Here is a 22,432-nt window from a genome sequence, read left to right as displayed (position 1 = left end):
GACGTGTTGACGTGACTTGATTTGTCACTCCGCAGCACCCGTAGAAGAACACCTTAGCAACTCAAAGTTTGGCATGTTGCTAAGGAAGTCCTGTGGCTGTGTCTAGACTTTTTATTTTGTGCATCAGGTAAATGGCTAAAGGGGATAAAAAGAAGAAAGGCCAAGACAATGTTTCTACACCAAATGCATCGTTAAGTAAATTAGAAGTCTCTGAAGTAAGTATTGCGCAGGACGTAGTGGCTGATTTGGCAGCAGGAAAGGAGAAGGAATTGGCGGAATCACCTACAGTGCCTCAAGCACAACCTGTGCTAGAAAATGAAGCTAAAGAGGCCATAAAAGACATTAATGTCTTTGTCAACATAATCATCGAAAGGTGGGCTGTTGGAAATGTTTGGTTTTGTCCAAATAATAAAAATAAAAAAAATACCTTTATTTCTTTAAATATGTGCTGACTATTTGTAATAAATGTTGACAGATATGAAGGTGAGAAGGTTAATGGCGTCTTCCACGGAGATGGAGTCGCACACTTTCAGGGAGGTCACGTTTACAAGGTATACCCAACTGATTCTCATCTCTTCACTGTGTCGAAAATAACGGCATAAAAAGACAAGAAGAGAATGAACTATTCTGGACATGATTACGATTTCAGAATCATGTAGAGGTGCACTGATGCAAAACATTGTTTTCCAGGGTGTGTTTTCAGATGGATTAATGCATGGACCTGGCGAATACATATGGGCAAATGGAGTTCGCTATAAGGTATTAGGATGTTATTTGAAAGTATGACTTTCATAATAATGTAGATCATGTTAAGGATCAAAATAACATTAAAATATTGAGGAATAACATATTCATGTTAAGGAGGTCACCATCATCATCATCATCATCATCATCTTCAACATTATTGTTGTTTAATAGGGGGAGTTTGTTGCTAATTCCCCCATGGGTGTTGGGACATACACATGGTTGGATGGCAGCTACTATGAGGGTGAGGTGTTGAGTGGAATACGCCATGGCACAGGAATGTACAGGTGTGGCAAGACCTCGGTCACCTACAGGGGACAGTGGCACCAAGGACAGCGACATGGCAAGGTAACAACACACTGCCACACAGTATCTTACCCTACATTACTTTCAAGATAAACAGGGCTGATAGTATTCAGGCTCCATGCCTGATTTCAGGCCTGACCGAGTTTGCAAAAATAAAAACATTGATCATAATAAGCCATTAGGTTATTCTTTATCTCAGAAAGTGTTACAGGTTCAGGGGTTTCTTCTACTATCAGGCTTGGATAATGGTCATACACAGGCTATTAAATGTTTGAATATAATGTGTCAAAATAGGCCTACGTTACGTCACTATGCAGTATCTTGTCGTCGTCGTTAGAGCAGGGAAAAAAGTTCAGGCTCAGGATTTTTTTTCACCATCACCCCTGGATAAAGATTCAAGATTCATTTAGGGTCCCGAAGGAAGTTGGTCTTGGACTTTTACACTCTACGCTACAAACTATACACTTCTACACACACTGTATATGAATAATACTGTGTAGTTTATTATAAAAGCATCCAATACTGAAGTAACACTTAAGGAGAACCTAGAGAAACAGGGCAAAAATGTAAAAAGCTTAAACGTGAAGGAAACCCTCATTTAAAACAAAATGAGCCAAGGTATGTGGAATATGAAGGAAGATCAACGTTATCATACCTGATACCGGTACAGGTACTTTCACAGTATTTTATTGGTGTAACAATTGTTGCATGTTGAATTATTTTAAAACAGGGCATAATCTACTACAACCCGGAAGTGACATCTTGGTATGAGGGAGACTGGGTCAACAACATTAAGGAAGGATGGGGTGTCCGTTGGTATGCACAAGCTCCTCATGACACTTAACTAGGCTCCACAAAGACCACTATAGATTTCCCCTAAACGCTTTCTATTCCCATCAACCTGTTCCTTTCCCCCTCGTATTTCTATGCATGTGGGACACATGATGTATCCCACCTTGTATATTTTTGTACTTACTTTCAAACAGAGTTGTTTAGAGTAGAAGTACTCTTACAGATGTAATGACAACACTAGTAGTGTGATATTACATGGTTTCAACTTTGTAATATCACACTACTAGGTGTTGTAATTACATCTGTAAGAGTGCTTCTACTCCTATTTCATACCACTCTGCCTTTAACAGCATTTCTATGCATGTGTGCAGCAAATGAAAGTCCTTGTATCCTTGTCTAGTTACCCATCCGGAAACATCTATGAGGGGCAGTGGAAGAACGATATGAGAGATGGCCAGGGCAGGATGAGGTGGCTCCAACTGGGGCAACAGTACAGCGGAGACTGGAAGAACGGCATCCAGGTCTGACTTTGTACTAGGACTTCACCTACACAGTACAAAATGCGGTGTTAATTCAACACTTTCCTAGAGAGTACTCTGGGACCAAACAAATAACACTCTAGTCTAGATGATTCTTAAGTGTTGAATTCACGGCCAGAATTAATTTTGTTGTTGTTTGGTTCTCTTTCCTTTGTGCTTCCTGTGCATTGCAGCATGGGCAGGGGACCCACACGTGGTTTTTGAGGAGGGTTGCCGGCACGCAGTACCCCCTGAGGAACGAGTACGTGGGGGAGTTTGTGCAGGGCCTGCGGCACGGCCACGGCGTCTTCTCCTACGCCAGCGGAGCCGTCTACAGCGGCGGCTGGAAGGACAACAAGAAGCACGGCCAGGTTAGTAGTCACACAATATGGGCCTGCATGCCCATGGGGGAACCACAGGTTCGAGTCCGGCCTGGGCTATGCCCCATCTCTCTCTCTCACTACCTTCATGTCATACTCTAGACTGTGCTATATCACCAATAAAGACTTTCCCTTAAAAAATGAATAAATCGAACGTAGTCACACAATTTGAGCTAGACGAACCCCTTAGCGCAGCACTATCTCTCAATGTCATGGCAATGTTGTTATGATGTAGTTAAGCATTTTCAGCTAGTGAATAGGGTCGCCGGCGACCCCTGCTGCATTAAGAGGCTACTAAGTTGATCAAGTTAACATAGTAACACTTCATTTTTGGGTTCGCTTTTTGCCACTAATACATGCCCAATTGTCTGCACAAGTGACTAATAAGACGTGTGTTAACACTGCAGGGTACATTCACCTTCAAAAATGGCCGCATATTCGAAGGGGAGTTTGTCGACGATCGCATGGCGGAGTTCCCCACCTTTTGCATGGACGGCTTCACAACTCCAGATCTCAGTGGCATCAGGACACATACTCCCACTTCCTGCGAAGGTCAGATTGATATACAGCAGGGCTTGACACTGGCACCTGCCAACCGGCCAAATGCTGGTAAAACTTGGCTGTGGCTGGTAACAGTTTTAGTGTCACTAGTCAATTTAGCAGGATAGCTTATTCTATGGTATGTCATATCAGAATAGCCTATATTCTGCAATTGATCCCACGTGTATGAATTGTTTGTACACGTAGAAGGTCAACAAAAAGCTCACTTACTTAATTTCTATTTGTATGTTTTATTTCCATGTAGAAAATGGTGCACTCATCTTCTTGCTTTAGCACCTCATCTTCTGAGGTTAGATGTACAGTATAATGATATAGGGAAAAAAAGAAACAAAATCAAATGTATGGCTAGTACAATAGCTGAATGGCTAGTGACCCAGGAAAACCACTAGCCGCAATGGCCAGTAAGCAAAAATGTTAATGTCAAGCTCTGATATACAGTACAGTATACTATGTTAAGGGTATTGTGAACAAGACAACTGCATGTTGAAATTGGCATGACTTCTACTTTAGACGTAATGTTGGGCTTTCACAGGGCTTCCATGGACACTGTTTCTTTGGACGTTGATACAGTATCTATGGAAAAGTAGACAATTACTGAATTATATATTATTAATAAAATTATTGTTAATTAAAAACATTGAAATGAAATATTTGTTTCTGAAAGACACAATTCATGTCGTGTCAACTCATGATAGTTTTTTCCCCACTGCTCTTTACTGTAAATTACAGATGGCCACCTCAGACAAGTTGCGGACTCTGCTGGCTATGTGTCTGTGCTGGGGCCTGATGTATCTCTGGACATCAGCATGCTCTTGGAAGACGTCCCAGAGGACCACCAAGATGCAGAACTCAAGCAGGTCGGCTTAGCTGCAGCTCTCAATCTTCAACCACCATCCCACTTTAAACCTGCTACCCCACATGAAATGGATATACTGTATATATATATATATATTTAAATTACAGTGCATGCCTCTACAAGTTTGATAAATTCTTAAGAATTGGGACCACATACTAAGGAAGCGTTCAACACAATCTATATGCTGCAACACATAATCTTCATACGTGGCAGTATATGGAATGTGTATGTAGAGGCTTACTTTGGTTATATGAGAATATGAGGAATGGTCCACTATGTGCTAGCCTGGTCCTGACCATCCCATAATACTATCATTTCATTTCGTATTCATGTAATTCAAGTAGTGGAGCCAATCCTTTGGCGGAAGTACGTAGGATGGCTTGCGAGGCTAACTATGTGCAGGGCCAGATTAAGGGTGCCCGGGTGCCCTAGGCTACAGGTTGGTGTCAACTATGGAGAGGAGTACTGACAGGATTTAAAACTGTACTCAACACAACAGATGAATTTGAGTATCGCATCTTGTCAAAATTCTGCAATCAGGAGCCCCCTGGCAGATGGGGGCCCCCAGACTGCAGCCATATCTAGCCTGTGCGTTAATCCGGCCCCAAATATGTGCCATATAAGAAATGTATACTCCATATATGAATCATTATGTAAGTTTAATGTATAAACTTTTCTGTGCACCATGATGTTATGTGATGTTGTTTATCTATGGCAGGGGTGGGGAACCTATGTCTCGAGGGCCGTTTTCTCCTGCCCCCAAGGTAATTTTAATGTTATGCAGCTTCACATGAAATATGACATATTTTGTAATAGAATTTAAAAAAAATTAATTTGCAATACAATTAAGCTTAAGTTATATTCAGGGGACCTAGAGAAGGTGTGGTCTGTTGTAAACGTGATATAATATAAGCCTAAAGTGCAGGGGGAAATCCTGGTTTGTGTTCATAGTACGGCCCTCAGAGGACTTTTATGGCCCTCAGATGAATTTGAAGTGGCCTCTCGAATGAAAAAGGTTCCCCACCCCTGATCTATGGGGATATTGTCGGCCTCATCTGTAGGTTTAGTGTGCGGTGCTGTGGCACATCACAGAGCTCTTGAATGTCTTGAATCTTCAACGAGTTTTTAAGTGTTTTCCTTCACCACATGACGTCATGTGATGTCCTTGTCTATGGGGATGTTGTTGTTTTTCTGGTGTCCGCAGGTGGAGTTTGCAGTGCTGCGGCACATCGCAGAGCTGCGCGGCATCTACACCTTCTACAGCAGCCTGGCGCTGAGCGAGTCCCCCGACAACACCTTCCTGCTCACGCGCCTGCAGCTCTGGCGCCTCCTGCTGGACTGCCGCGTGCACCACCACGGCCTCACGCTCGCCGACATGGACCGCCTCATCAACGGTGAGGGCAGGAGGGCACACAGTTGCTGTCAACACACACACACACTCAACACCTCCTATATTTCCCTTACTTCACTATATCTGGCAACCATGTATTCACGACATTTACGACTGGGTCAGTTCTGATAAGCGACCTAGAATTGTGTGCTCATGACATTGTATGTATTTGCTGGGGGCCCTCTCAGATGACTTTGTCCCGGGCCTGGCCAAAACTATCAGCTGCCCTGGTGATGCAGCATGCAGTTGCTGTCAATACTCAACACCTACGCTATTTGCTGGATTTCCTCTGGGTATTTTACACCCATCTCACACCCCTATTAAAGTATGACTTTATTTCATTTCTAACTTTAATTTCTAACTTTAACTGTAACTTCTGATCCCCGTACTTGCAAGCAGTGAGGGGCAACCTGGATTCATTAGTTTCAATCCAGTGCCACATATTCCAAATGACCTGCTTTTTCATACCCTGGTTGAATTAGGGCTTCAATGAATCAGGCTTAAAAGGGTTAAATAAAAGTTAAAGGGAAAGACTCTTTTTGCATGTGTGGGCTTATTTCTGGAGTAAAACACATCACTCTACACACCCATACCACTTTTTTCTCATTTGGTGCAGTTTGGAAGATACTGTGTCAGACGGTATCCACTCAACAGTAGCTGTAGGGGTATTATAACCAAGCCCATAAATGAGTTGTCCCCACTTTTTAAATGTTGTACAGTTGTGCCATAGTTGAATCAAACATTTACCGCGTCTGTCACACCCCCGCCTACTTAAGTTGTGGGTCGGGGGAACGCCAGGCATCATAGTGTGGTGTACTCCAAAAAGAAGGCCAAAGACTGGCAATTCAAAATGGTGGACATAGAGGAGCCCTACCTATTGCATGTATGTATATCACAAGGTCACAAGGAATACTTGGAAATTGATGGCGGTGATAGATTTTCATTTTAAAAAAGCCTCAAATTTGTGAATGGGTATCAACTAAACAACTAAAATATATGACATACATACTCCACCTTTGGATGTGTTTGGAAAGCAGGACTTGAGCCCTCTGAAGAGCCTCACTCTCCCTTCTCCACCATGTTGCTGAGGAACTTCATCAGCTCTCTGGTGATCATCGCATACCACACATTCCAGAAGGAGGACGGGTAAGCACTGCACCTCAGTCTAAAGGGGGATTCATACTTGGCGTGACTGGCGCTACCCTCCTTCATACTTCACTCGCGACCTCACTCGCGACCTCACTCGCGCCGTCACGTGACCCAAAATGACGTCACACGCCGTGGCGCGAGCTGCCGTGGCGCGACGTCGTGCACCCCACATTTTTTGTAACTTGTCGTGCGCCACCAGCGACCATGCAGGTAGGCAGACAAAGCAGGAGTTGCGAAGAGAGGCTACAACTACTGTAGGCTACTACAGAATGGATCCTGCATCATTTTGAGGATAATAAAATGTCCTAGAGAGTTATTTTATCTTCTCTCTTAAATGTTGTTCAGTGAAACAATTGTTTACTGTTTAGCACGTTGTGTTCGGCGATCTATTTATAAATTCTGCCGCCAGAACAATGCTCTCACATGGTCTTGGAATGATCTGGCAATGTAGGCTAACAAAAAATATATGTTTCAATGTGGTAGGCCTAAGTCACAAGTCAGACGTTCAGTAGCCCTACAGCAGCCGTGTTTGGTTTTCTATTTTATACATCCGTAGAACTCACGCTGCGAGTTGCGAAAGATACTGCCGTTTCTCTCATGAACAGCAGAGGGCACTTCCGACAATGCGAGTAGTCGCTTTTGAAGTATGAATAGTCTGGCGCAAGTGATGACGTCATTAATGGTTCTCGCGCCAAACGCGCCAAAGTGCGCACGTGAAGTATGCAGAGCCCTTAAGGCAGTGGTTCTCAACCTTTTTTTTTTAACAAATGCCCCCTTGGACTTATGGGGTCTGCCCATTGGTCCGACATCCCATTAGTCCGACAGACAATAAGCCATGTAGAGTGAACCTGATGAAGCAATAGCGAAACGCGTTGTTCACAAAATAAACTACCAGCAAAGATACCAGTGTGCGGTGATTCGTCCTTCATTTACTTGGATTACTCTTACTGCACATCACCAGCACCTGGACAGTGGTTGTGCAGGGACGTTACTTTGACACAATAAGCCATACGGGAGCATCACGCAGTAGGCTAGGCTACACATGGGCACGTCTTTTCAGACAAAAACATGCCGGTTATTTACTGACAGGAATTGTTTTGGGCATTGTTCTTACTTTTTATGACGCTAAAATAATTGTATACTGACAGAACATGCCTTTACTGACGGTTAGGATTAGGAATCGTTTAGGTTTGGGCGTAGTTTTAAAGTGTGTGGTCAGACTAATGGGCCGTCGGACCAATGGGCTGTAACCTGGCCTCTTCACTAGCCTCCCGACGCCCCCTTGGCCTCATCATAAGCTTGATAACGCCCCCTTACTGCAGAAATACACCAGCGGCGATCGATTTGCGAGACGAGTGCGACAGTTTGAAGTTGAAATCTTTTCAACTTTCTATGACACGGTTCGGCGACAAGCCGCGACAGCCAATGACTGTATAGAGGTCAGTGACCACAGCCAATGGGAATGCTTGAATGCTTTGCCTTCTGCCTGTACGGACATACTCTAGTCTCCTCAATCGCTCGTATCGCTTGCTGCTGCACTCTGTCGCTTGAATCGCATCGCGCCTGGTCTATTCGCGCGGTTAGTATTAATCGGACCAATGGGCTGTAACCTGGCCTCTTCACTAGCCTCCCGACGCCCCCTTGGCCTCATCATAAGCTTGATAACGCCCCCTTAGTATTAAAACATGAAATGGACTAATGCCGCCCAGTGGCAACTAAGCAGCTCCTGCCGGAGGCGGGTTTTAATCAGTGTGTGTGCTCTGATTGTCTTCCAGATGGTCCAGTGGTGGTGTCATAGCAGGACGTTTCTCCAAGTTGATGAGGGACAACATTATCCCCAATGCAAAGCACGTCAAAGGTAACCTTTGCCCTTAACCTAGAGGAGAGTGCCAGCAAACGTGTGTAGGTATGACTGTCCAAGGCTGGACTGATAATCTGGCACACATTTTTCCGGTGGGCTGACAGTAAACATGGGCCTATATTAGGGCTGCTCGATTATGGAAAAAAATCATAATCACGATTATTTTGGTCAAAATCATAATCACTAGAGGTGCTCCGATTGCTCGGCAGCCGATCATGCTCGGCCGATAATGGCCAAAAATAGCCTGATCGGTGATCGGAAAAACATGCCGATCAAAAAACCGATCCAGAGATATTAAATTCCTCACGCAACCATTTCGCCTTTACACCTGGCGCTGCCTGCATGTAGCCTAGGTGCTGGCTCTGCACAGCTGCTGCACCAAAATAAGGCATCTTTACTTGTCTTTAACTTTTTGGAATTCCCTCCTTCATTTTCACCATTTATAATCATATCTGCATCAACAATGATCTGATTTTCCGATCCATGCGCAGTTTACATGACGCTTGTAATTTGTGAATGACGTGTCAGTCTCGCCATGTTCACTATTTTGAGTTACAGCCTGTCAGCACGCAACAACTAAACGTTTCCAAAACAATCATCAACTGTATTGTTTTTAAAGTTGTAGCCTAATGGACAGCCAGGTCATTAGTTTTGTAGTCGCTGCAACACCAAACAGCAACTAGGGAGAATGGACGGTGAAACTCAATGAGTCTGTGCAGGGAATTCTACATTCTATGACAGTGTTACAGAGAAAGAGCTTTCCTCGCAGACACGCTGTGTTGTGCGTGTTCCCTGTTCTTTCAAGTGAAGTTTTTTTTTCTTGTTTTGTGTATGTAGAATCTCAAGTGTTTCAGTCACAATGTAATTTGCGATAGACTACTTCTCGCCCGTTAGCCATTTTACGTTATAACCTGTGTAGTTGCCTCGGTCAGCGCGCGACAAGTTCACGTTGTCCGCACAAGCATGCCAACGTTATTGTTTTCAAAGTTGTAATTGACAGTCAGTCGATTAGTTTGATAGTCGCTGAAACGCCAAACGGCGACAGAAGTGAGAGGGAGAGAGCAGAACGGTCGCGGAGCACTGCAGCTGTGGACAGTGAGTGACAGAGAGGGGAGGGGCTCTCCTCACGAGGCTGCTCATTTAAAGCGACAGGGTTTTTTCTCGTATGCAGAAGACGAGAGACTGAGATCCAGGTGTCTGAGCTTCAATTCAATCTCAAATAGTTAAGTAATTATAAGCAATAACTTATAAATTGATGTAATGTTTCAGTTTCAATTCAATCTTAAATAGTTTAGTAATTATATGCAATAACTTATAAATTGATTAATACTGTAGACTTACTTGTAGGCTATATTACCAACACTAGTCTGAAAGAGCTGAAAGATAATAATAATAATAATAATAGCCTAATAATAATAATAATAATAATAATAATAATAATAATAATAATAATAATAATCATAATCATAATAGTAATAGCCTAATAATAGGCCTACATTGTGAAAGCGACATGTGCAAATTAAGATTGATTGGTTTATGGGCAGAAATATTCAATAAGGATAATTAATAGGCTATTAAAAAAATAGGAAATAATTTCTGTGATCGGCAATGATCGGTGATCGGCAGATAAAGATTTTTGGTGATCGGTATCGGTGATCGGGCCAAAAAATGGTGATCGGAGCACCTCTAATAATCACGATTATTAATCACGATTATTGATTTTTGCAGATTTTTTTTGAAAATGATAACAAGATGAAATATAACCAAGAATGAATTACATACGGGATGAGCGAAATGAAATTAATTGTAACAATTATGTAAAGGCAATAGCATGAAACTTAAGTGGACAGATTTCTGGCCAGAAACACCAGCCTGTCAGTATGTTCTGGCTTCAAGGACGCTCTCAAAAGTAGGTCACTATTGCCATGATTAAATCACGATTAAAATCACGAGTTCGATTTCACTATTTTATCACGATTTAGATTTTTCGATTAATAGTGCAGCTCTAGCCTATACTGTTTGTTTGTTTGTGAGATTTTTTTTTTTCATTCGGGAGGGACTGTTTACAGGTGGCGACCCGTTGGTCCATCTTCAATATTGACAGTGGATTGAGTCAAGCAGGATATGCAGTTGTACAAAATGGCTTGTATACTGTATGTGAGAGGCCAATTCAAACCAGAAATACCCGATGAGTTGGCTTTTTTTTTGCTCCCAGTGCAGCACTGTCTATGTCTATGCGTATGTACACTATATATTTCAATATCCTCTGATATTGAGTCCTTTTTTTATTTCTCTCTGCAGGGTATTTCTGCAGGGACCCAATGCGAGCAGTGATTGCTGTGAACTACATCAACAAAAATTACGAGATTTACAAGATTTTCTGCCAAGCCAACTCACTCACACATCCCAAGGAAACCATGACCATGCGGCAGTTTGTGCTGATGCTCAAGGTAATGTAGACCAGGGGTTCCCAAACTTTACCCTGACAAGGCCCCCCATCGACCCCATATTCCTACCAAGGCCCCCCCCTTACATGGGTTGTACCACACTATTTTTCTGTGTATCCCCTTTCAAAACCATAGTCTTGACCTGTTAGTCAGTGCCCCACTGGAATATATGAAATAATAACTCAATGATAGCAGTAGTAATGTTCAGAGATGCAATAGATTATGGTAATGCAGTGGTAACACTTTATTTTAGGGATACATCTATTAGCACTAATACATACAATGTTCCTGTATAAGTAACTTGTAAGGCATGTACAAAGCAAAATCAAACATTTGTTAGGCATGTATTCGCAAATGTCTTGTTCATGCACAATAAGGGATTAATTACCAATTTAACCTTAGTAAGGACCTAGTAGGCCTTAGTGTTTGCTTAGTACATGCCTTACAAGTTACTTATGCAGGCATTAACATTGTATGTATTAGTGCTAATAGATGTATCCCTAAAATAAAGTGTTACCCATGCAGTTCTTAACTAATGGGATATTGTTAATCTTATTTTTGGTTTATTTTGGTGAAAAGGTGGATCACACTCAGGTTGGTTTATTTTGGTGTACATTAGTTATTTAATTTTTGGAAATATTCATTTTGTTTTGCTATGCTTTTCCTGCCAACCTGCTGCGCCCCCCAGCACCCCCTCGCAGCACCCCCAGGGGTCCCCTTACTTAAATCTCTCTGCAATGTCATAGCAATGTTCTTATGGTGTAGTTAAGCTTTCTAATAAATTTTAGTGTCAATTAATTGTGCAGCCCTAATTGAGACATTGCATTACAGCCTGCCAAGCCAGACTTCCCCATGCGTGCTTATAGCCATAGTAAGTGAACTACAATGTGAATTCCCTCCCGGCCTCCTCAGGATCTTCACCTGTTCGGCAGTGACCTGACCCCCAGAACCGTCATCCAGATCCTGGCCCTGGAGAACCCATCGGTGTACGCAGATTCCTTTAGCAACATGGATGTAGAGGTACTAAATTCTGAAGCTTGTAAACTGGGCAGTTGGACGTGTTCACATCTCAAAACCTCCTTTAGATATAGCGCTCTGTATTACACAAATGTAAGATTTTCCTTCTGTGAAGTCCTCACACCACACTTAACATTATGTATCTCGAATAAGGTGGTAATTGTATGGTAATTTCTATGTAATTTCAACATCTTAATCATTTATAACCATCTATTACAAGTAATTACCAAGCGTTCTCCAAAACACACACACATACACACACACACACACACACACAGGTATCACAGGGCTGTTGTGTAACACAGGCCTGTGTGCGTGATTGATAGATAGATAGATCAATCAATCAAAAATAGCTTATATTGCATATTATCATATATAAATGTCATTCAATGTGCTTAAGAGTCGATAAAAGAGAAAATAGATAGATAGATAGATAGATAGATACACTGTAAAAAAAAAATAGTTGAGACTATTTAAAAAAACAGGGCAACCTTCTGCATTTAGAATTTTAGGTTTAGCCAACAATGTTTCCATGATAATCTCAATTATGAATACACCGTCATATTTATTGAGAATTCTTAATTCAATCAATTTTCATTTCCTCATTCTACCAACACAAATTCGTCTTTCTACTGAACAGTCGGCACGTTCTGCCAACGATGTTCCCATGATAATCTCAACTATGATAACACTGTTAAGTTTATTAAGAATTCTTAATTACACAGTAAATTGTGTAGTGTTAAAATAACACTTAAAGAGTTAAAATTAACACTGTTCTAGTGTCTATTTGGTCCTGCTCCAGATCAGTGTTAAACACTGGTGTTAGATTTATAGTGTTAAGCTAACACTATTAAAGAGTAAAGCAGTTTCGGGGAGCACCCTACTAACATTTTTTTTAGTTCTAAGCAGGTTCCTGGAACACATGTGTTTTGGTCCTGCCCCCACTATCTCTCACCATAGTTGAGGTACCCTGATCATGGTAATTAAGCACCTCCCATCCTCCACCATGACTGAAACACACCCTGCGCCTGGCATCAGTTTGCCACACTGCTCTCTTAAGATAATGTTTAAAGTTGCTGAAAACATGTAAAATGTCTATATTTTATATATCAGTCTATGCTGTACTGCACCACAATGTGAGAGCAATTTCAGCTGAGCATGTATGAACACAATCTAGTGGGGATTAATACCAAATGTTTTCGTTAATGAAGTTTAAAATATAACCATACCATCTACTTCAAGTGCACAATGGAGCAAGCAATGTAACATGTGCTGTTACTGACTAGCTCTCAAAGCAAGGCACAAGCTGTAGCTAACAAATGCCATAAGCCAAAAGCGCCTTTAGCTTGCTTGCAAACATCAAGTGCACAATGGAGCAAACAATGTAACATGTGCTGGTTACTGACTAGCTCACAAAGCAAGGCACAAGATGTAGCTAACAAATGCCATAAGCCAAAAGCGCCTTTAGCTTGCTTGCAAAGCAGGTAAACAAGCGCTATGCTGTGCCATGCTGACCAGCCAGCAGGCAGGCAGGCAGGCAAATATTTAAAGCACTGTGACAGTCCAGGTTTATATACAGGCTCAAGAGTACCATGTGACCAGATTGATTAGGAGTTTTTCAGGTGCATCAATTGAGTCATGATATACCAGCCCTAAGTAATTAGGTTTGGCCAGGCGCTGATGGACAGATTGGTTGTGAGGGGCCTGCTTGTTACCGGCAAAGGTGTAACAAGTTCTCAAGTTATTTCTTCCACTCAACACATCTTTTGTGTGATGTTGTGTGCACAGCCAAACCTTAGATCAACCCAACCAAGTTGAGTTAAATGAATGAAATGGAATAATAAAAAAAAGATTGTGTACATGATTAAATCTGGAGGAAATACTGTTACTAATATGTAGACGTATATGATTTAATCGGGTACTAGGGCATACAATGGCGCAGACAAACTCCATCACCTCGAGGACTCCACTTGCTTACAGCCTGTTAAAAACGTACCGAAATTTGGCCATCCTGCAAACAAAGTTGAGAAAACCGGAGTGGAACTGGAACACATGTTGCCTGCCACTGCCAGCCCTTCCCATGTTGACACTAGGAAACCCTGTGTCGTGGCCAAGAAGCGCATGCGCTGAATAAACAGTTGTGGCAATTAAGTATTTTCAATTTGCAATATTCACTATTTTATGTTCACATATCACTGAGATGCAACCTATCGGTTTGATGTGGATTTTTCTGTTGGTTAATAATAATTCATATTTCCTGTCCATTCAATTGTGAACATGTAATTACTTGAACAAAGCGTAATTCTATTTTTTACGGTGTAGATAGATAGATAGATAGATAGATAGATAGATAGATAGATAGATAGATAGAATTATTGATTTATTCATGGCATTGTACTGTAATAGATTAGAGTGAAATTAATGTAATCTCAAATGTAATGTAATATTATCATTATGCAATCCATGAAATCATCATATACCGTAATATCAAATGGTTGCCACAGATAGTTTTCCTGGAGTTCTATGAGGCCTTGCTAGGCTGTGCTGAAGCGAAGCAACACAAGGACCCACAGCTGTCAGAGGGAAACCTGAGTGAAGACACCATCTCCCAAAATGCATCGGACACACAAGCCAGTTCCCAGAATGCATTGGGCACAGGTGCCAGCCCTCAGGTAACCAAGAAAGAATGCATCGCCTGTGGCCAACATTGAATTTCCATGGCTACATTTCACTACATACATTAAAGTAGCCAGTTTTTGCTGGAACTAACAAGAAATGAATAGTGAACAGATTTACTTCGCCTCCATGCCAGAGCTGCTTGTGTAGCTTTCACCGCTTTTGTAGCTTGCTCTTCCATACGAAGTCAATTACTTCTTCCGCCTTCCCGCCTCCAGGCCTGAGTTTGATACCACTGCTCTTAAAACTACAACATTTTGTTGATAGAGGAAGATCTTTCGAAATGCCTGGTAGTATGGAATGATTTTTGTAATGTGTGTTATTTTGTTCAGTGTGTCTAATACTGAACTTTATTTGCAGACAGGGTCAATAGTTAAATCTTCAAATCAGATGTCATCTGGACGGAGCACCACTAAATTGAGTGAGGTTTGTTTCAGACATCTACAATACATCTCCTCAGTGTGGCTCATCATGAATGGATGGTGATCATCATCATGACTGGGAATCATGAGTGCTTTCTGAAATACTACCACCAGCGCTTTCTTATTTTTTTGTTTGACCCCATACTTTATGTATTTTTATTTTGTTTTGAACTTTTGTAAAAAGCGTTCTGGTGAAGCGCATTTTGTAATTGGAAAAGAAAACAAAAAAAAACTCTCAATATGAACAGTCTTACTCTATACAGTAATAATGAATGTAAGCTTCTCGTCATCATGTAGGTGAGGCGGTCCAGAGAGGCAACGCACAGCACCCACACGCCTGACAAAGCCACGGCCTGCAGACCGAGCCCAGAGGGTCTGTGACAAAATATAATAAACGGAGATGTCAAACGTAAAAGTAGAAGTATATACAGTATATATATAAAAAGCTGACACTTTCCTTAGCACAGCTAACTTCACTGAGTAACTGCACTTACAGTAGACAAGCAGCTGAGTCTGTGCTGGCTGGATCAAATTTGTGGACTTTTTAGGGTTTTTGGTTTCTTCAGTGACAGCATAGTCTACAGTGGTGCTCATATGTTTACATACCCCAGCAGAATATACGCTTTCACTGCGATTTCTCACAAAATATGAAGGATTACACAAAACCTTTTTTTTTCACTCATTGCTAGTGACTGGCTTAAGACATTTATTAGCAATTTTCTGTGTTTACTCTTTCAAAAGCATGATCACAACCCAAACTACCCAAATGACCCTGTTCAAAAGTTTACATACCCTAGTTTCTGATGCTGAATATGGCCCTGTTTAACATCAAGGACCGCTCTAAATTGTTTGTGGTAGTTGTGGATAAGGCTCTTAATTTTCTCAAAAGCCAAAACAGCACATTCTTCCTGGCAGAATGGTTGTTTCCTATAATACCTTTGGGTGTCTTGGTGGTAACCTCACATTTGAGGTTTCCCCTGAGTGGCTCAATGATGTTGAGATCAGGAGAGTGAGATGGTCGCTCAAAAACCTTCATTTTATTCTTTCTGAAGCTAATGACGGGTTGATTTGGCTTTTTGTGTCGAAATAGTGTCATGTTGGCACTGTTGGAATTTTAATTCAGAAATGCAATATGAGGGGGTTAGGTTTGGTTGGAATCAAGCCATTGGGCAAGGGAATAATTGCATTGCAATGATCATTGCAAGGGAAATTGTTCAGGAGGCATAGGACAACCAAAAAATAACTTCAGGTGAAATATAGGACAACATGAAAAAATGTTTTAAACTGTACAGCAAAGAGGCACTTGAGGAAAGATGGGCTATTGGGGGTTGCCAGGAGAAAGCCATTACTACAAAATTGCAAACATGTTATTTTGCATATGATACACCAAATAGCATAGTGAGAAGCATCAGAATGCCTGTGACAAAGTCATTTGGAAAAAATAGATCAATATGGAACTTTTTTCAGCCACTTTTAACAGTACCATTTGGAGAACAGTCAACATAGCCTATGATGAAAGTTACACCATCCCTTCTGTGAAACATGGTCATGGACCACTGATGTCATGGGGACATTTGAGTTACAAATGCACTATACTTTTGGTCCATACTCGCAGAATGATGAATACATTGCCCTGTGAAAAATACTGGAGGAAACTTGACACACATCAGCCTTGAAACTGCACATGGTCCATTGTTTGGACATGCCAAAATGACAATATTTCAACACAGAAAGCCAAATCAACCCGTCATTAGCTTCAGAAAGAATAAAAGGAAGTTTTTGAGCGACCGTCTCACTCTCCTGATCTCAACATCATTGAGTCATTCAGGGGAAACCTCAAATGTGAGGTTCCAGCAAGACATCCAAAAATATTATAGGAAACAACCATTTTGCCAGGAGAGAACATTTTTTTTTTGCCATCTGAGAACATTAAGAGCCTTATCCACAACTACCACAACCAATTTAGAGCGGTCCCTGATGTTAAACAGGGCCATATTCAGCATCAGAAACTAGGATATGTAAACTTTTGTCATTTGGGTAGTTTGGGTTGTGATCATGCTTTTGAAAGAGTAAACACAGAAGATTGCTAATAAATATCTTAAGCCAGTCACTAGCCATGAGTGAAAAAGAAGGTTTTGTGAAATCTTTCATATTTTGTGAGAAATTGCCAAGAAAGCGTATATTCTGCTGGGGTATGTAAACATATTAGCACCACTGTATCTACCTCATTAAGTGCAATCTGTGTATCATTCGTTCATTTGTTTTTTTCGATTTAGAACAGAATTGAAAAAATGAAAACAGCATTTGACGTTTTTCCCTTTTCAAAACCAAAACCAGAAATCGTATTACGGTTCGTTCCAAACGGAAAATGGAAAATGAGACATTGAGAAGTCAAAAAATCAAATGCTATTTTCATTTTTTCAATTCTTTTCTAAATCGAAAAAACAAATGAACGAATGATATATGGATTAAGTGCAATGAAATAACTGGTGTAATCACTATGTAATATCATGTGCTAAGTTTTGTACTTAAACCATGAATTTACTTCCACTTTTACTTTTGACATCTCGGCTAATAAACCACTCTAAGATTGACCAACTGCCATTTCACTACAGGTGTCATGCTGGACAGTATTCATATGCATGTTTTTTGTTCTTGATTGTTCTTACCCAAGTTACAAAACAAATACTACACAATATCTATACGCCTGATATAATAAAATAAATAAATATGAATTAAATATTCCCCTGGGTGTGCTCACCTATCCAAGCTAGCCTCTTTGCATGGATGGGCCGTGTGGCAGTCCCATTCACTGTTCACATAAAAAATCTCAATTACATCATAACATCGCTATGACATTGCCAAGAGGTTTAAGTTACAGATTAAGGTCATTACAATTTTGGTAACAGTAAGGTTATAAACATAGGCTCTGCGCAAAGGGTAAAACCCATCTGTACATCTATTATGGTTTCTTCCACAGGGAACTGTTCAGAGGTGGTCTACAGTGAGGTAGAACCAGTCTCAGACACCCTGGTCCAGTCTATGGCAGCTCTAGACCCAAAAGGTACTGTACAGTCCTCCGATTTCTCTCCATAATATTCAATTTTAAATTCAGTTTATTCGCCAGACACTTGTCCAAATCCACATAGGCCTACAACATACGATTTACACACATAATAGATGAAGGACAGCACTCTTCAGATTTTTCTTTGTTTATTCGCACAAGTCTGTCCCTGCAATGTTTGAATAATAAGAATAGAATCAGAAAGAAGAAAAATCTGAGTGCGATCCATTTCCTAACTACCTAAGTAGGTTAATAAAAATTGCATTTACGACAATGACTTTTATACCATTTCTTCGGGGATTAAAAAACAATCTCTTTATCTGCTTCCAGACACTCTGCAGTGGGGAGGGGGTTCTCAGGGCAGCAGCGGAGGAGGGGAGTTGGAGAGCTGGATCCAGAGGACGCACCACTTCTTCAACAAGCTCTTCTTCCCCGCGTACGAACACATGCTGCTGCTGAACAGGGCGGTGGAGGAACAGAGGCTGAGGGAGGTCGCCAGGAGCCGCATCGCCCTGGCCAAGGCCAAGGAGGCCGCCAGGTACTGGAACCAGCCTACTGCCAGGCAGGGCTGTATTGAAGCTCTTCATGACTTCCAATGCCCACTAACGGTAGGGACACATACACGCGAATTTGCGAACTTTGCCATTCATTCCTATGAGAGAGGCGAAGGCAAGCGATGGCAAACGAAAGCAAGCGAACAGGAGCGAAGCGAAGCCAAATTATTAAAGAAAGTTTAATGTTATGCAAATGAGGAGCGAATTCGCCTGCCGCGGCCCAATCAAATCAACAACATAACTGTTCCATTCCATTTGATTCGCCGCAACGACCTGATGACGGTTGGATTTCGCCTCTCTTCGCTTCGCCTCCTATGTGTCCCTACCATAAGTCTCCTAAATGGGCGTGGCCACTTATAATATTACACCATGGGGGGCACTGTGGCGCAGCTAACTAAGCCCTCCACTCGGGCTTGCATGCCCATGGGGACCCAGGTTCGAGTCCGGCCTGGGTCATGTGTCATGTCCCACCCCACCCCCATCTCTCTGTCCCATTGATTTCCTGTCAATATCTACTGTCCTATCATCAATAAAGGCACGAAAAGGCCATACAAATATATATATATTTTTTAAAAAGAATATTACACCATATTGGCCCTACCTTGGCTTAATGGTAGGGCACTCGTCTACTACGCTGCCGACCCGGGTTTGAGTCCAGCTCGGGTCCTTTGCCAACCCCTCCCCGTCTCTCTCTCCCAGCTCGCTTCCTGTCATTACTACTGTCCTATCGAAATAAAGGCAAAAAGCCCTCCAATATACAGTATATACAGGGCTTTTTCTAGGAATTTTTGGCATGAGGGAGCATCATGGCAGGTTGCGGGCCCCCGTGACTGAGAAATTGACTAGGAGCGCTCAAAAAAGTAATTTATATATTTAAAAAAAAAAGAAGTATGAGGGCGCACCTGCGGAGGTATGAGGGTGAAGCCTCATTTCCCCGTTCAGAAAAAGCCCATGTGTATGTATGTATATATATATGTGTGTGTGTGTGTGTGTGTGTGTGTGTGTAATATATATATATATATATATATATATATTTTGTTTACAACATTGGATATCATAAATTCTAGAGTAGGGCTTGAAATACACACACACACACACACACACACATATATACATACATACATGTATATATAAAATAAGAATATTACACCATGTTGACTCCGGTGGGAACTCCCTGTGAAGCGTGCACTCCTATCTGCCATCTCAGGCTGTTGAGAAGAGTCAACAGTTGGCTTTCGCCCAGGCTACAATGCTACTGCCATAGCTGTATGATATGGGCAGTCGGGTAGCAGCCTAGAGGTGGTCCATGCCTTATGGTTTGAGGGGGGTGTAGGACAGTTAACAAGAAATATGGTTGCATTGCACTGCTAGTGGTAGCAAATGCAAATGTTGTGCCTCATCCGCTTTTATAATTGCATCAATATTTTATTGTTTTATTATTATTGTATGATGTAACGGATCAGTGCATGTTTGGTGAGTGCAGCTTTCCAGATTAAGTTTACCCAGATGATGTCAAAATAAATATTAACCAAATACTTTCTTACACAACAATTCAGAAACCAATCATGGACCTCCAGTACAACTTGTTTTCAAAATCTGACTCAAGTGTAGCTTTATCTCTGCATGTGTTGCATTCTGGGAGCTGTATTGCAACATATCTTCAACTCTACAACTCAACTAACCCTAAAAACAGACCGTCTATACAAATTGTTTAATGAATGGTCTGCCACTGGGAAGAAAAGGACATTTTAAACAAGTCAAACCAACCCCAACAGCCTCCTTTCTTTTGGTTGAAGCTACACACACTGAAACGGTCACAGGTAGTCTGATTATCAGGGCTGTAGTACTCCAGTCCAGACTCATGTATGTTTTTTTAATGGTCTTGGACTGGCTATCAATTGGACTCGGACTCGTCTTGGACTGTGACACTGGTCTTGCCCAATTAAGCTTTTGGACTCGACCGGGTCGGTCTTTATTTTGTTTACAACATTGGATATCATAAATTCTAGAGTAGGGCTTGAAATCCAACAACATACAAGTTTGTCTTCACATCCATGGCATATAGGTTACCTTCAAATATTGAAACTCGTCCTTTCATTGTTTAACCCTGACCGACATGTGACTCGGACTTGACTTGGATTCTAATCTTTTTGGATTCGGTCTGGTCTCGGACTTGACCCTCTTTGGACGCGGACTTGACTATTATGGTCTTGGACTTGTCATGGACTCTACCAAGGTGGACTACAGCCCTGCTGATTATACTATAAATACAGTGAATTCAATCATCGTTTTGTAGCACGTGGTCTTATTTATTGTACACGATGTTCAGAGATGCGATGCCTCCTTCACAACAATGGACTTGTGTAGATGCTCATCAGCTTTTGGTTACGATACCTTCACCAATAGTCCCCCAAAAATATACAAAATATTTGAGTTCTCAGTATTTCCTTCTCTGGAATAATATTCCTGAAATGCCCTGAACCCATAGTAAGCTGCCGTTTTATGCAAATTTTCCTTCTCTCCACAACCCCAGTTAGGGAACCACAAAAAAAAATACACAATTGAGACGACGTGTGTGTGTGTGTGTAGGCTGCAGGAAAAAACAACAATTGAGATGGTGTGTGTGTGTGTGTGTGATTGCAGGTTGCGGGAGCTGCAGGAGGCTGAGGAGAGGCGGCGTGAGGAAGAGGAGGAGGAGGCGGCGGAGAAAGCTGCAGAGGCTCAGGAGGAGGACGGCAACACCCTCACTCCCCCGGCCGTGTCCACACCAGTAGCCTCCGTCACCTCCATGGCCCCCGCCTCAAAGCAGCCGCAGTCGCCCGGCAGTGCCAAAAAGAAGAAAAAATAAACGGCAACATTTTATTTTAAGGTTCACGTTAGCCAATAAAACATCAGTGACTTAAAAGGCATGTGTTTAAAAAAAAAAAAAAACTGAGGGGCATGTATTCACAAATTTGTTCACAGCCAATAAGGCCTTTATTGGCGTTATGATCGTAATAATGACCAAATAGGCCCTCAACACAGGTCTCTTATAAGTCACTTCCATGTACACAGACGGTCATTGGGTATGCATATTGGCCAACAATGATCAACCGTATGATTTGGTCTTACCAAATAAACAACTAGACAATCTTCATTTTTTTAGTCATCGATTTTATTACGCAAATCAAATATAGCCAAGATATAAAAAACGCACAACATTTAAAACTTTTTTCTTTCTTTCTTTCATTCATTCATTTCTTCTCTCTCCTTTCATTCTTTTTTACTGGGGTGGAGTGAAAGACATGAGGTCATGAGCACACACAGACTGTCGCACGCGGTTCTTCAACTCGGGAGTGAACAGTAAAAGGTTGGACTCAGCTGCCTGTAAGGAAAAAGACAAGACAACATGGCAATTAAAACGATATCATTCCATTGCATTTGGCAGACGTTTTTTAACCAAAGCAACTTACAATCAAGGACATAATCAGAGCCAACATCAATAACAGATATGAAGTGCACAGGAAATATACAGTGCAAATGCAAAGTGGAGTTAATAGGTTTTTTTGTTTTTTTTTCCCCAAAGTAGAGTACACACACAAACACATCATGAGAACAGTATGCAATTGCACAGATGGCATTTAGTAGATTTCCTATAATGAAATCGACGACTAAACTAGCCAGGCTGTCGGCACCTAATGCCAGCAAAGAACTTG

General features: G+C 41.6%; 2 protein-coding genes across 2 annotated transcripts in view; one reads left to right on the top strand and one right to left on the bottom strand.

Moving 5' to 3' along the window:
• Positions 1-77: 77 nt before the first annotated feature.
• Positions 78-21,873, top strand: rsph10b (radial spoke head 10 homolog B). Its single transcript, XM_063220595.1, has 20 exons — positions 78-373; positions 476-551; positions 691-759; positions 919-1,092; positions 1,781-1,866; positions 2,243-2,363; positions 2,555-2,731; positions 3,148-3,292; positions 4,031-4,158; positions 5,362-5,551; positions 6,585-6,693; positions 8,472-8,554; positions 10,859-11,007; positions 11,917-12,024; positions 14,526-14,693; positions 15,058-15,123; positions 15,417-15,492; positions 18,100-18,183; positions 18,514-18,721; positions 21,381-21,873. The coding sequence occupies exons 1-20, from the start codon at positions 132-134 to the stop codon at positions 21,583-21,585; spliced, it is 2,664 nt and encodes an 887-aa protein (XP_063076665.1). The 5' UTR covers positions 78-131; the 3' UTR covers positions 21,586-21,873.
• dlgap5 (discs, large (Drosophila) homolog-associated protein 5) overlaps positions 21,870-22,432 on the bottom strand; it is an 18,124-nt gene continuing 17,561 nt past the window's right edge. Inside the window, exon 20 of the mRNA XM_063220907.1 lies at positions 21,870-22,101. Within this exon, the coding sequence (XP_063076977.1) occupies positions 22,000-22,101 (102 nt within the window). The 3' untranslated portion in view covers positions 21,870-21,999. The remainder of the gene's footprint in view (positions 22,102-22,432) is intronic.

Source organism: Engraulis encrasicolus, chromosome 17, assembly GCF_034702125.1.
Source record: "Engraulis encrasicolus isolate BLACKSEA-1 chromosome 17, IST_EnEncr_1.0, whole genome shotgun sequence".
In the NCBI taxonomy this organism is placed as follows: domain Eukaryota; kingdom Metazoa; phylum Chordata; class Actinopteri; order Clupeiformes; family Engraulidae; genus Engraulis; species Engraulis encrasicolus.
The sequence above is the reverse complement of the archived record's forward strand: the minus strand, read 5'-3'. Positions and strand labels throughout refer to the sequence as shown.